Here is a 12,114-nt window from a genome sequence, read left to right on the forward strand (position 1 = left end):
TTTGCTGGGTCAACCTACAAATAACATATGTTAAATGAAAAAAAAAATTGTAAAAAAAAAAAAAAAATCACAAACTGCATAAAATCACAAAGACTCTTTATAATTTATTCAAAGTAACAACAAGACTTTGGTGAACATATGTCTGTATAACATTTCTATTACATGCACAACAGATTTCCTTTTTATTCCTAATTCAAGTGGAGACTAGTTTTCAAACACAGTTTAACTATAAATACTTGCAAGGGGAGACCCCAAGACTGACCCCTTAAATTATGGCATCTCGATGTTTCCCTATCGACACTGCACTGCAATAACACCCACTAAATTGTGGACTGTAATGAAGAGCACCCCATGTAGAAATATGGCACCTTGCCCCTCATTGAGCCGTTTCTGACACTCAGCGCATCACCGCTCTCATTCATCAGAATAATATAATTAGGGTGTGTTCACATCAGCATTAGTTTCCGCTGAGGGGTTCCTTCGGAGGTTTCCGTCGGGTTAACCCCTCAGCGGAAAGGCAAACGGAAACCTCAGCTTCCGTTTCCCTCACCATTGAACTCAATGGTGACAGAAACCTAGCTAATGGTTTCCGTCTGTCACGGTTGTGACAGGGTTCCGTCGTTTTGACGCAATCAATAGTGCAGTCTTGAGCCGCTTTTCATTGACTCTATAGAAAAACAGCTCCAAAAACGGGCATAAAAAACGCAGCAAAAAAAAAAAAGAGTTGCTAAAAGAAATCCCTTGAAAACAGCTCCGTATTTTCAGAAGTTCTTTGCTAAGCGTGTGAACATACCCTAAACAGACGTGCCGCACGCAACAATATGTAAACTGTATGGGGACCAAACAATCGTATTAACGTTCGTTCCTCCCCGTACAGTTTAAATCGGCCCATGTAAAAAGACTTTAATCAAGTGACGATCGACCTGTTAGGGTATGTTCACACGCAAATGCAAAATACGTCTGAAATTACAAAGCTGTTTTCATGCGAAAACAGCTCCAGAATTTCAGACTTTTTTGCATGTACACGCGTTTTTCGCGGCGTCTTTTACGGACGTAATTGGAGCGGTTTTCCATTGGAGTCATTGAAAAACTTCTCCAAAAATGTCCCAAGAAGTGTCCTGCACTTCTTTGACGCGGGCGTAATTTTACGCGCCGTCTTTTGACAGCGACGCGTAAAATGACAGCTCATCTGCACAGAACATCGTAAGACCCATTGCAGGCAATGGGCAGATGTTTGCAGACGTATTGGAGCCGTATTTTCAGGCGTAATTTCTGCACTTTGATTTCAATGGGAAAAACGGCGTTCCATTCGGCGTGTTTTTTAAGCGGGCTTTTCTTTTTTTTTTTTAAACGACCGCGCAAAAAATCGCCTCGTAAAAAAAAGTGCATGTCACTTCTTGAGCCGTTTTTGGAGCGGTTTTTCATTGACTCAATAGAAAAACAGCTCCAAAACTGGCTGAAAATCAGAGGCTGTTTTCCCTTGAAAACAGCGCCGTATTTTCAGACATTTTTTGTTAAGCGTGTGAACATACCCTTAGAGTGTTTTATTCTTTGTTGTAAATCTAAGTGGAAATGTCTGTGCTATGACAATAACCATTTTAGGCTGAAGATGACTTTATTGTGATTCAAAGCATACCTCTAATGATCCACTTTAAAACCTCTTAGCATCTCAGTGTGATAATACAAGTTTTTATCTAGAATAAAAAATTGAGTGCTCTATGCGGTTTGTTAAATACATTCACTTTCAGGCTGAAAACTCCTTCATTTCTGAATAGGGCAGAGTAGAAAGAAACTTGAATTACAGCAGCCCTTTACTTCCTCCCTGCTGATGGCAGCTGCAGGAGCAGACAAAGGGGGTGAGATATCGCTAAAATAACAAATATCCTACCCAAACAGGGAATTAAAAGTGGTTTGTATGTAGGGGGAACTTATGATTACAGCAGCATCAGTACAGATTACAGCAGGCAGTATCTGCCCTGTGAGAGGAGAGGGGACAGAGGTGGCAAGGATAATGTGAGCAAGAAGGCTGGTAGATAGTGGCCAGGCTGCAGCTCCACTGTATCTGTAACATGGCAAACATTCTTAGCAAGTTAATGTTAGTGAATTAGGAGAGGTCTGCAGCACAAATGGCTGAGCTTTGAAGGGAAAGGCTTCACTAATGTACTATGCATAGATCTGAGTGCTGTAAAGTCTTCATTTTCATTGGTGGAACGCTTTAATGACAAAACATTAATCTGCTGTTTATACAAATTTCTCCTTTGGCAATCACCGATAAATAATTAAGTAGTTGCTAGAGGCATGCTTGTATGAACAATAAGGGGCAATTAAGACCAACATCCTTAAAGGAACAGTGTCACGGAAAAAAATTTTTTTACATCAGTTTCATTTTAGTGTTTTATTAAAAACTTTTATATTTGTGTGTTTGTGTTTTACATTTTTTTATTTTTTAACTTTTTCTTCCCTATGGGGGCTGCCATTTTTTTTTCCATTTCTGTATGTGTCGATTAACGACACATACAGACATGGAATACGGCAGATACAGTCCCATAGTGAATGCGAACGGGGCCCGTTCCATCCACTATGCTGTACGCCGTCTGTGTGGGAACGGCGCATGCGCCGCTCCCACACAGTCCAAGTTGAACTGTGCGATGTACGGCGCCATTTTCCTGTGGACCGGAAGTCGCGGCCGGACAGTAAGATTACTACTTCCGGTCCCGGCTTCCGGACTTGGAGCGGGAGGTAGCAGACGGAGCGGACGGACCGGAGGGAGCGGCGGCGGCAGGTAAGTTATTTCTGTGTATGTAAGTGTTTTACTGTGTGATTACTACTGTATGTAAACCTACTACACTGTGTGTTAGCTCAAAAAATGGCGACACACAGTGTTGGAGGTTTGACCGTTCAATCCCCTCGTTTCTCCCGGCACTAGTCAGGATAAAGGAGGGGGGGTTTTTAGAGCGAGTGAGTTTTCTCAAATTTTGCAGCATAAAGCAATGTGGTTGCTTTACCACATGCAATGCTGCAATTTTGGGAATTGCTCCATCTAGTGACCAGCACTGGGAAATATTATAAATTAGAATCTAATTTATAATATTTCCTGACTCGTGAAAAAAATTAGAACAATGTTTAATCCCCTATACACTAATTGTTTAACTAAAAAAAATATAAATTTTTTTCTAGCGTCACATTCCCTTTAAATGTCATCTTCCAATTCATGATTGGCCCACAATAGACAATGGCCGACCAGAGGTGACCTCTGCAAATAGCCAAGTAGAGCTGCTGCCGGTAGATGCAGCAACAGTTGGATCCCCTCCAATTGGACATTTATAGCATATCCTGACGATATACCACCAATGTCTGTAGGGAGACAACCCCTCAAAAGTGAAAGCACCAGAAGAATTTACCTCGATATTTTAAATGTCATAAGCAGCTTTCTTTTAGAATTCAACTTGCATGTAGTTTACTTGCAGTCCACATATAAATCTATCCCTTACACAGAATCAAAATAATATGAAGAACTAAACTCCGCTCTTTTAGAGTATGAACGTGTAATGAACAGAGATAATAGAGAAGCACCAGCAATACCTCCTCGCGTATGATTTTGGATTATGTTTTCTATGTAAATGATAATTGATAAGAGGATCTGAAAAATAAATTCTCAAACACAACACTCCAATCATCTTTGAAAGCCAGACCTTCCCATTAAAGTGACAGCTGCACATGTGGATCTAACATCTTGTATAAAATCATATACTTGTTTTTAAATCACACTAGAATTTTAGGGTCTGATCCTTTCCCCTGCTTCTCCATTAAGTCTTCTTGCTTGAGTTTAGGTTTTTCAGTTCGTGTGTGCCACACCCAGATCTGTAATGGAAGGAAACATATGTTATATACATATCAGGAGTGACAGGTGGTAGGTAGGTAGTCATTGGGTTTAGATCAGTAACACCTCTCCTAAGGCCTCCCACACACGAGCGTGTTTGGTCTGGGATATACGGTCCGTGTGTCGGCCACATTTCCCGGACCAAACACACTGCAGGGAGCCGGCTCCTAGCATCATAGTTATCGATGACCCTAGGAGTCCCTGCCTCTCTGCAGGATAACTGTCCCGTACTGTAATCGTGTTTTCAGTTACGTTTAGCTTAAAAAAAAAATAAAAAAATTTTAAAAAACAAAACATCAAAAACTGCATGTGTGATTGCAGCCTTATACAACTTCCATCCACAATAAGAAATAAAAAAAAATAAAAAAAAGAGATAGGTCTAAATAATGTGGCGTGACGTCACTTCCAGGTGCAGGGACGGTGTAGTCCGTTGACTTCACATACATAACTTTACGTTGTGACAGAACATTAATAAGAACTATTCGTATGATTTTGTAAAAAACACTTATTCTTCTCATTCGTCCTAGTTTTTCACTGTAAAACCAAATGCAATGTTTTAGTTGAGCAAAACCGGAGAGGTCAACCAGATAAGACAGAAAAATGCAATAAGCAAAATGAACCCTAACCTTCATCTAAGCCTTTATTCAGACGAATGGGAAAAACGTCCGTGCAACGCGCGTGATTTGCACGCGCGTTGCACGGACCTATATTAGTCTATGGGGCCGTGCAGACATGTCCGTGATTTTTACTCAGCGTGAGTCCGCTGAAAATCACATGTCCGTTCTTTGGGCGTTTTGCGCGAATCACGCACCCATTGAAGTTAATGGGTGCGTGAAAACCACGCATGTCGCACGGAAGCACTTCTGTGGGACGCGCGTGATTCGCGCAACAGCTGTCAAAAGGATGAATGAAAACAGAAAAAACACCACGTGCTTTTCTGTTTACAAACATCCAAATGGAGTGTCATAATGATGGCGGCTGTGTGAAAAGCACGCAGCCGCGCATCATATGCTGAGGCCACACGGAGCTGTTAAGTGGTTTTTGCGCACGCAAAACGCCACGCTCGTATGAGTGAGGCCTAACTATGGAGAAGTAAATAAATGAAACGGTGCTCAAAATAAATAATCGTGACACGACAAAGTTCACCTTCTGAGAAAGAATTGCATAGATTGCTGCTACCAACAAGCAATCTTTTTTTTCAGTGGCATAAACGATGCGATTGGCCAACAAATGAGCATTTGTTCTTTTTTCGGCTAATTGCTGCCCTGTATACACAGGGCAACAATCGGGAAAGAGCGCTCGTTCAGCTGATCCTCTGCCATTGTAAAAGGGCCTTAAAACTTCCAATTTCTATTGAACCTCTATATTAAGACATTCCAGTCATATCAGAACATCATAGAATCTGGAGCTAGCTAAAGGGGTATTCCAGCCTTTAGCATGTTCCACCTATCTACTGGATAGGTGAAAAATGCTAGATTAGTGGGGGTCCGACCGCTGAGCCCCCCACTGATCGCCAGAGCCGAGCGCTGCGTTTGCCCGTTTCTGTCAGCTCCATAGATTTTTGAATGGACCAGTCTTGCGGCTGGGGGGGATGGGGTACCGGGATCCTCCATTTTGGCGATCACTGGGGGTCCCAGCAGTCGGACCCCCACCGATCTAACATTTTTTACCTATCTAGTGGATAAGTGAAAAATGCTATAGGCTGGAATACCCCTTCAATATTGTGAGAAATAGGCCTAAAGAGCACAGTAATTATAAATGTATGTTTCGATGTGCATATACAAACCTTAGTGCAGTTATCTGCTTTGGGCTCCAATTCCCCCATTGATACCAATGGTCCCAGAAGGCTGCTCTCCAGAAAACCTCTCTCTGCATTTGGGTCAAATTGCGCCTTTGGATAACTTAGAAGTAGTGACAAGGACACTGCAAATCCAGCCATGTCTATGGGGAATGGTCGGTGTGTCTTCCAGGCTGTATGAAAGCCGACTACTTTACCTCCGGTCACCAGAGGACCTTCATAACGAAGCCCTCCAACTAGCCCAACTGGCCAGACTGATACTTTTTGTGTGTTGCGCATCTATAGAAGAGAAAAGAAAGTCCATGAGACCGCATGACAATATAAACATTATAAAATATTTTCTATATCCAACAAGACAGACAGAAATATGTGAAAGAACAAGATCCAATAAAACAAAATATCAGGTCCTTTAATTGTCCACTACTGTCAGGTTGAAAAATAATGTATACAGCCAATTAGTAATGATCTGGTTCTAGCAAAACAGATTGTCATCTAGAATCGTGGCAACTGTAACTTCCACAGGGGTTGCCTCCCAGCTTTTCAAGACCTTTAAATAACAAAACTGCTTAGACATGTGGAAAATGTTGTGCTTCCATATCGCTGCTTAAGTTAGCAGATTTGACGTTGTTCAGGAAAGTTTAGTAATAAGCTACAGACGTGCGTCCACAAATACGGAAAGCTATCTGCAAATACAGAAGTGTTGCTAAGGGACACAAGGAGGATTTTCCATCAACCAGGCCTCTTTTTTTGCGGATCTGCGTATACGGATGCACTATGGACCGTATTTGCGGAATACCATTCAGCAGGAATGGGTACGTTGCTGATGACTATAAAAGCAATACAGAAACGTATTTACGGTCAGTATTTGCGGATACGGTCGTGTGCATGGGGCCTTAATGTTGAGATTGAACAGTTTAAAGGGAACCTGTCACCAGCATTTTAGCTATAAAGCCAGCAATACCTGGTGAAAGTGGGTGAAAAATCATTGTCATCTAAGCTATAAATATGTTCTAAGTAAGCTCTGTAGCTTTAGTATTCCGTTTTTCAGTGGTCCCACGCCGTATGCAAATGAGCAGAAAAAGAGTCAAATCTTCATCTGAAAAGAGTCAGGTTTTCATTCCTCCAGCGTCTCAGAGTGGACTCCACCTCCTTCTTTTTGATTGACAGCTACTTAGCCAGTCAGGGCCAGACAGGTGCCGGCGGTGGGCGGGGTTAAGAAGCTGCATCCCAGAGGGAAAAATAATTACCATAAAAGGCGGGAAGAGTTTAAACGACGATATTTACAGACAGAGGAGGACTTCAGGAAAGAAGAGAACAGGAACGAACTCTGGACAGCTGCGGCCATTGAGGGGTCAGGCGAGTTTAACAGGTAAGATGTTGATGACAGGATCCCTTTAAGTAGCTTTTTCTTATCTTAGGCCTCATGCACACGACCGTATTTTTTCCCACCCGTAAATACTGGCGTAAATACGGGTCCGGTGTCACACGTATTCCACCCGTTTTGCACCAGTATTTACGAACCCGTGCCCGTAAATATGGGTCCGGTGTCACACGTATTCCACCCGTATTTACGAACACGTTTTTGGCGGCAAAATAGCACTGCACTAATCGGCAGCCCCTTCTCTCTATCAGTGCAGGATAGAGAGAAGGGACAGCCTTTTCTGTAATAAAAGTTAAAGAAATTCATACTTACCCGGCCGTTGTCTTGGTGACACGTCCCTCTCTTCACATCCAGCCCGACATCCCTGGATGACGCGGCAGTCCATGTGACCGCTGCAGCCTGTGATTGACCTGTGATTGGCTGCAGCGGTCACATGGCCTGAAACGTCATCCAGGACGTCGGGCCGGATGTCGAGAGGGACGCGTCACCAAGGCAACGGGCGGGAGACCGGACTGGAGGAAGCAGGAAGTTCTCGGTAAGTATGAACGTCTTTTATTTTTATTTTTTACAGGTTTATACTGATCGGTAGTCACTGTCCAGGGTGCTGAAAGAGTTACTGCCGATCAGTTAACTCTTTCAGCTCCCTGGACAGTGACTATTTACTGACGTCGCTTAGCAACGCTGCCGTAATGACGGGTGCACACATGTAGCCACCCGTCATTACGGGAGCTCCATAGACTTCTATGGGCTGCCCGTGCCGTTATTACGGCCTGAAATAGGACATGTTCTATCTTTTTCAACGGCACGGGCACCTTCCCGTGAGAAAACGGGAAGGCACCCGTCGCCAATAGAAGTCTATGAGCCCGTTATTACGGGTCGTAATTACGACCCGTAATAACGGGAGTTTTTACGGTCGTGTGCATGAGGCCTTACTCATGGCTTAGGAATGCTGAATTTAACCAGCCCTCCATACTATTCATTAATGGTGGAATAAAGCCCCATGTACATGACCGTAGAATATGTCTAATTGCAGACCATAATTACAGCCCGAAATGACAGACCAATTTACTTCTATTGACCACGGACACGTTCCTGTATATAGAAAGCCTCCGGAAGAGGGCCGGAAATGCCGGTGGCTGTCCGCAGCCGCCAGCAATCGCGGACGGTTGTTACGGGCACGGTCATGTGCATCAGGCCAAAGGTGGTATTAATAACATCCTAGCTGTTTTCAATAAACACCTGTATTTTATGCAAGCAGTTGACATATTTTAAAGAGTATCCCATCCTTCACCCTATAACGGCTGGCCAAAAGTGTTTTTAAGTCAGCTGTTAAGGGGAATTATTCTGCAGTTCCATGAAAGCGAAGTTCTGCAGAATATCGCTATGCGAAGGATCATGCACATGCAAGTCGGTGCCAGAAAAAAAAAAGAGTCTGGACACACATCATTTAAAAAATATTTTCAAATTGAAAAAACAACAAAGAAAAGAAACCACCACAAAAAGCAGAGCCCGATCTGTCATGAAGATACATTCAAATTGGCACAACCTACCTCCTTAAATATTTGAAGACTGTATGTGTTGTCATCATCAGCGAAGTATACAACTCCATGGTCCCTGGGTGATCTGTTCTCACGCAGCCAGCGTAAAGCTTCATTTCTTTGCTCCACTCCACGTGGCTTCAACCAGTTGGGATCCGAGTCCTTCAACTTCATTGCTGGTGGGGTCTGCACATTTAGGTGGGTGTACTGCAACTCACTCCGGGCCAGTAGATTAGCCACTAAAGCAGTGCGCTCTGCCGAGTCCTCCACTAGAATCCAGTGAAGGGCAGGTAAAAGAAGTAACGTCTGGGACAGGCGAGTAAGTTCGGCTCGCTGATGAGGTCTGACCAAGGCAAAACAGAAAGTTTCATATTTATTACTTATCCAGTATGGGGTCAAAGCATTCTTTTTCACAGCTATTGCTCTGTTCATAATAGTGTGAAGGCAGATTTTTTGGGGTAGAAGAAAAAACTGCTGACTACTCTATTCTGCCCGTCAAGAAACCATATGGAACTGAAGTTACCTAAAACCATCCGATTCTATCATTCTAAATGTTTCGAACATTTTTTTGTAAAAATTGTGGAATATAAAAACATGAAGGAATATGCTCGTATGTACAGAGCCTAATATGTTAATTGACATTGGAGCATAGGCTTGTTGGGATGAACAATCTGTACAACACAGCAATGTTTAATATATTGAGATTGGTCAGTTTTCCTAAACTTGTTATCGAGGGGGACAAACCGCTTCGGTATATATCGTTTATTAGTAATTGATTAAGTAGTTTCATGGAAAAAGCTATTTAAATGAAAGATAAAGCCTGTGAGTTGTGCTCCCTGCCGCTCACACACAGCGATGGACAGCACTTTCTGCATACAAACTCATACAGGGAAAACGGTCAACCAGTGAGTGGGCAGATAGTGGAGCATAGGAGAGCTGAGCGCTTTGCTTTAAAGCGACCCTCTAGTCCCCACAAAGAAATAAACTAGCGATAGTAGAATGATTTTTATCCTCCACCTTCACTGCCCTCTAATGGGCCAGCGCTGTTGACGCTATCCTCCGTTAGTGCAGCATAAACATGGTGACAGATTGCCTTTGCCAACCATTGTGCCACATGTTTAGAGGCATTGGTTTGACAGAAGACTTCGGTTACTCGCTGTACCTGTCCTCTATTCAACTCGCTAAAGCATGCCAATTCTCTCCTGTAATTATCAGGATCAACATTCTAGTAAAATATATAACTGGCTGTATGCTGATCAATCCTATGTGTAATGAGTTTCTACAAAGCCAAATATTGCAATACTAAAAAGTGTACCTTGCATATGTTGGGGTTATTACATATATTACAGGCACGTTATCCCCTCCTCGATGTTGTGGGTTTTCTCTTCTGCGGACATCACTGGCACGGTTCATGTGAAATGTACAGTCACACTGTTGACCTGCAAACAATTACAGTACACAAGACCTCGTGTGATGCAGCTTAGAAAACAGACTCAATTATAGTTTTCATTCCATCTTATTTTATACCTATGCAACACTTAGGGCTCATGCGCACGACCGTTGTTTTCTCCAGTGTCCCATCAGTCCTATTCCTCTCTGTGGGGCCATGCATATATTTTTTGCGGTTTCGTATGGATCCGCAAGAAAAAGTAATAGAACGCGATAGCCACTAGGATCCGTGTTTTGCCGTTCGCAAAACGGAAACGGTCGTGTGCATGATGCCTTAGCATTTATAGGTCAATCATAATACTACAGCTCAACCATAAGCTTCGTAATATTCTGTGACTGACCCGAAATTATGCTCATATTTGGAATATTATTATATGAGACCAAGAACAAAAGCACAATGAAGGGTCTGCCATAGTCATGTCTGAAAAACATTTAATTGGCCGTGCGCAAGATACTAGAGAGATCTTATTACCATAAAATGCCTGTGCGGCCTGGGCCAGAGCGCGGAACCCCAATCTATCGCTCTGCATTTGTTGGAAAACTATATCGGTGCAGGCGATCATGGCATGCCTTGAGTTGTAGTTTTGCAATAGCCTAAAAAGCCATACTTAGGGATAAATGGCCCAGTGCATAGTATGTAGGTCAGGTTGTAACGCACCAAGTTGCAGTAACGCATACAGGAGCGCAGCGGTGGACACCACAAAATACACAAGGAAGATGTTCCTCAGTTTCAGCCTCATGGTAAAGCGATGACAGGGTTGACGTCGGACATCAACATCTGAAAGCAAAACAGGAGAGAACATTTAGGAGCCGCAGTGAGCAATGCGGTCTTCTATAAACATGGGTAACACTAGATCAACTAAATAAACAGCAAAATGACCAGTGACGCATACAGCAGAGCACAGTGACAGCCATCATACAGCAGAGCACAGTGACAGCTCATAGCCATCATACAGCAGAGCACAGTGAACACACCGACAGCTCATAGCCATCATACAGCAGAGCACAGTGACAGCTCATAGCCATCATACAGCAGAGCACAGTGACAGCTCATAGCCATCATACAGCAGAGCACAGTGAACACACCGACAGCTCATAGCCATTGTACAGCAGTGATCTGCAGCCCAAGGCGCTCCAGCTCTTGGGGAACTACAACTCCCAGAAGAGTGGCCCTATTGGAAAAGTGTTAAGTAACATGTTAAACATTACAGGGAAAATATAGAAATTAGTGGCTGAGAAAAACTAGAATCCATATATCATTAACCATCTACTGATTGAGACTGATTGTCTTCTCTGCTCTGTGAGGGCATTCTGGGAGCTGTAACTGATGCTGGAGAGCCACTGCTGTGAAGATACCGTCCATGTTACATTTATAAACCATATATCACATATTTACCATAACAGATATTAACAGTTCATATTACACTTCGTTCCATCAAAACCAGGCATGAAGGGCTGACCAGTCAGCTTGTCCCATTTCTAGCACCACTATACATGTCGGGCAGCAAGGCATAGAAGCGCATCTTGATGACGTCATAGCTGTAGCAGGGAACGCCACGTGGTACACGTCTTATGTGGGAGGTCATGTGACCAGGGACGGTCCCTCAACAGATCAGTAAAGGAAAGGAGAAGGTAGACAAAGATGTCTGCGCCCCTGGATTGAGTACTGTACATGTAAGGGGCGGGGGGAGAAGGCGAGGGCATCCTCTGTAGGAGCGGCTTACTGGGGGGGAGGTGTGCGAAGGTTGTTTGCGCCCAGATTTCGAAAAGATCAAACCTTATCAATTGTTTGACCCAAAAGTCCCATTCATTCTTGTAGGTTCATAGGGTTGTAAGAAACGTGGACGGAAATGTAACGACCTCATCTGTGTAAAGGAAGACTGCAGTCACCAGTCATGAGAAAAACAAACCGAGATCAATCTAATAAATATTTTTATTTAGTTATAAAAAAGTGATCCCTATAAAGTGACACATGAGGTATGTATTGCTTCAATGCAAATAAAACGGGAAGCAACTTTGCAAATAGTCCTGATGTAAAATCTCTGTGTCTACAGCTCCTATCTAGATC

General features: G+C 43.1%; 1 protein-coding gene across 2 annotated transcripts; it reads right to left on the reverse strand.

Moving 5' to 3' along the window:
* Positions 1-12: 12 nt before the first annotated feature.
* Positions 13-11,662, reverse strand: B3GAT3 (beta-1,3-glucuronyltransferase 3). Of its 2 annotated transcripts, none has more exons than XM_075837318.1 (6): positions 11,471-11,662; positions 10,705-10,824; positions 9,913-10,036; positions 8,610-8,940; positions 5,667-5,957; positions 13-3,861 (listed from the first exon to the last, which is right to left on the reverse strand). In XM_075837318.1, exons 1-6 carry the CDS (start codon positions 11,493-11,495, stop codon positions 3,763-3,765), a joined length of 990 nt encoding a protein of 329 aa, XP_075693433.1. In that variant the 5' UTR covers positions 11,496-11,662; the 3' UTR covers positions 13-3,762. The 2 variants fall into 2 exon arrangements, with proteins under 2 accessions (XP_075693433.1, XP_075693434.1); XM_075837319.1 differs by having other exon boundaries at positions 11,443-11,662.
* Positions 11,663-12,114: the final 452 nt, after the last annotated feature.

The sequence above is a fragment of the Rhinoderma darwinii genome, chromosome 9, assembly GCF_050947455.1.
Source record: "Rhinoderma darwinii isolate aRhiDar2 chromosome 9, aRhiDar2.hap1, whole genome shotgun sequence".
NCBI classification, from domain to species: Eukaryota; Metazoa; Chordata; class Amphibia; order Anura; family Rhinodermatidae; genus Rhinoderma; species Rhinoderma darwinii.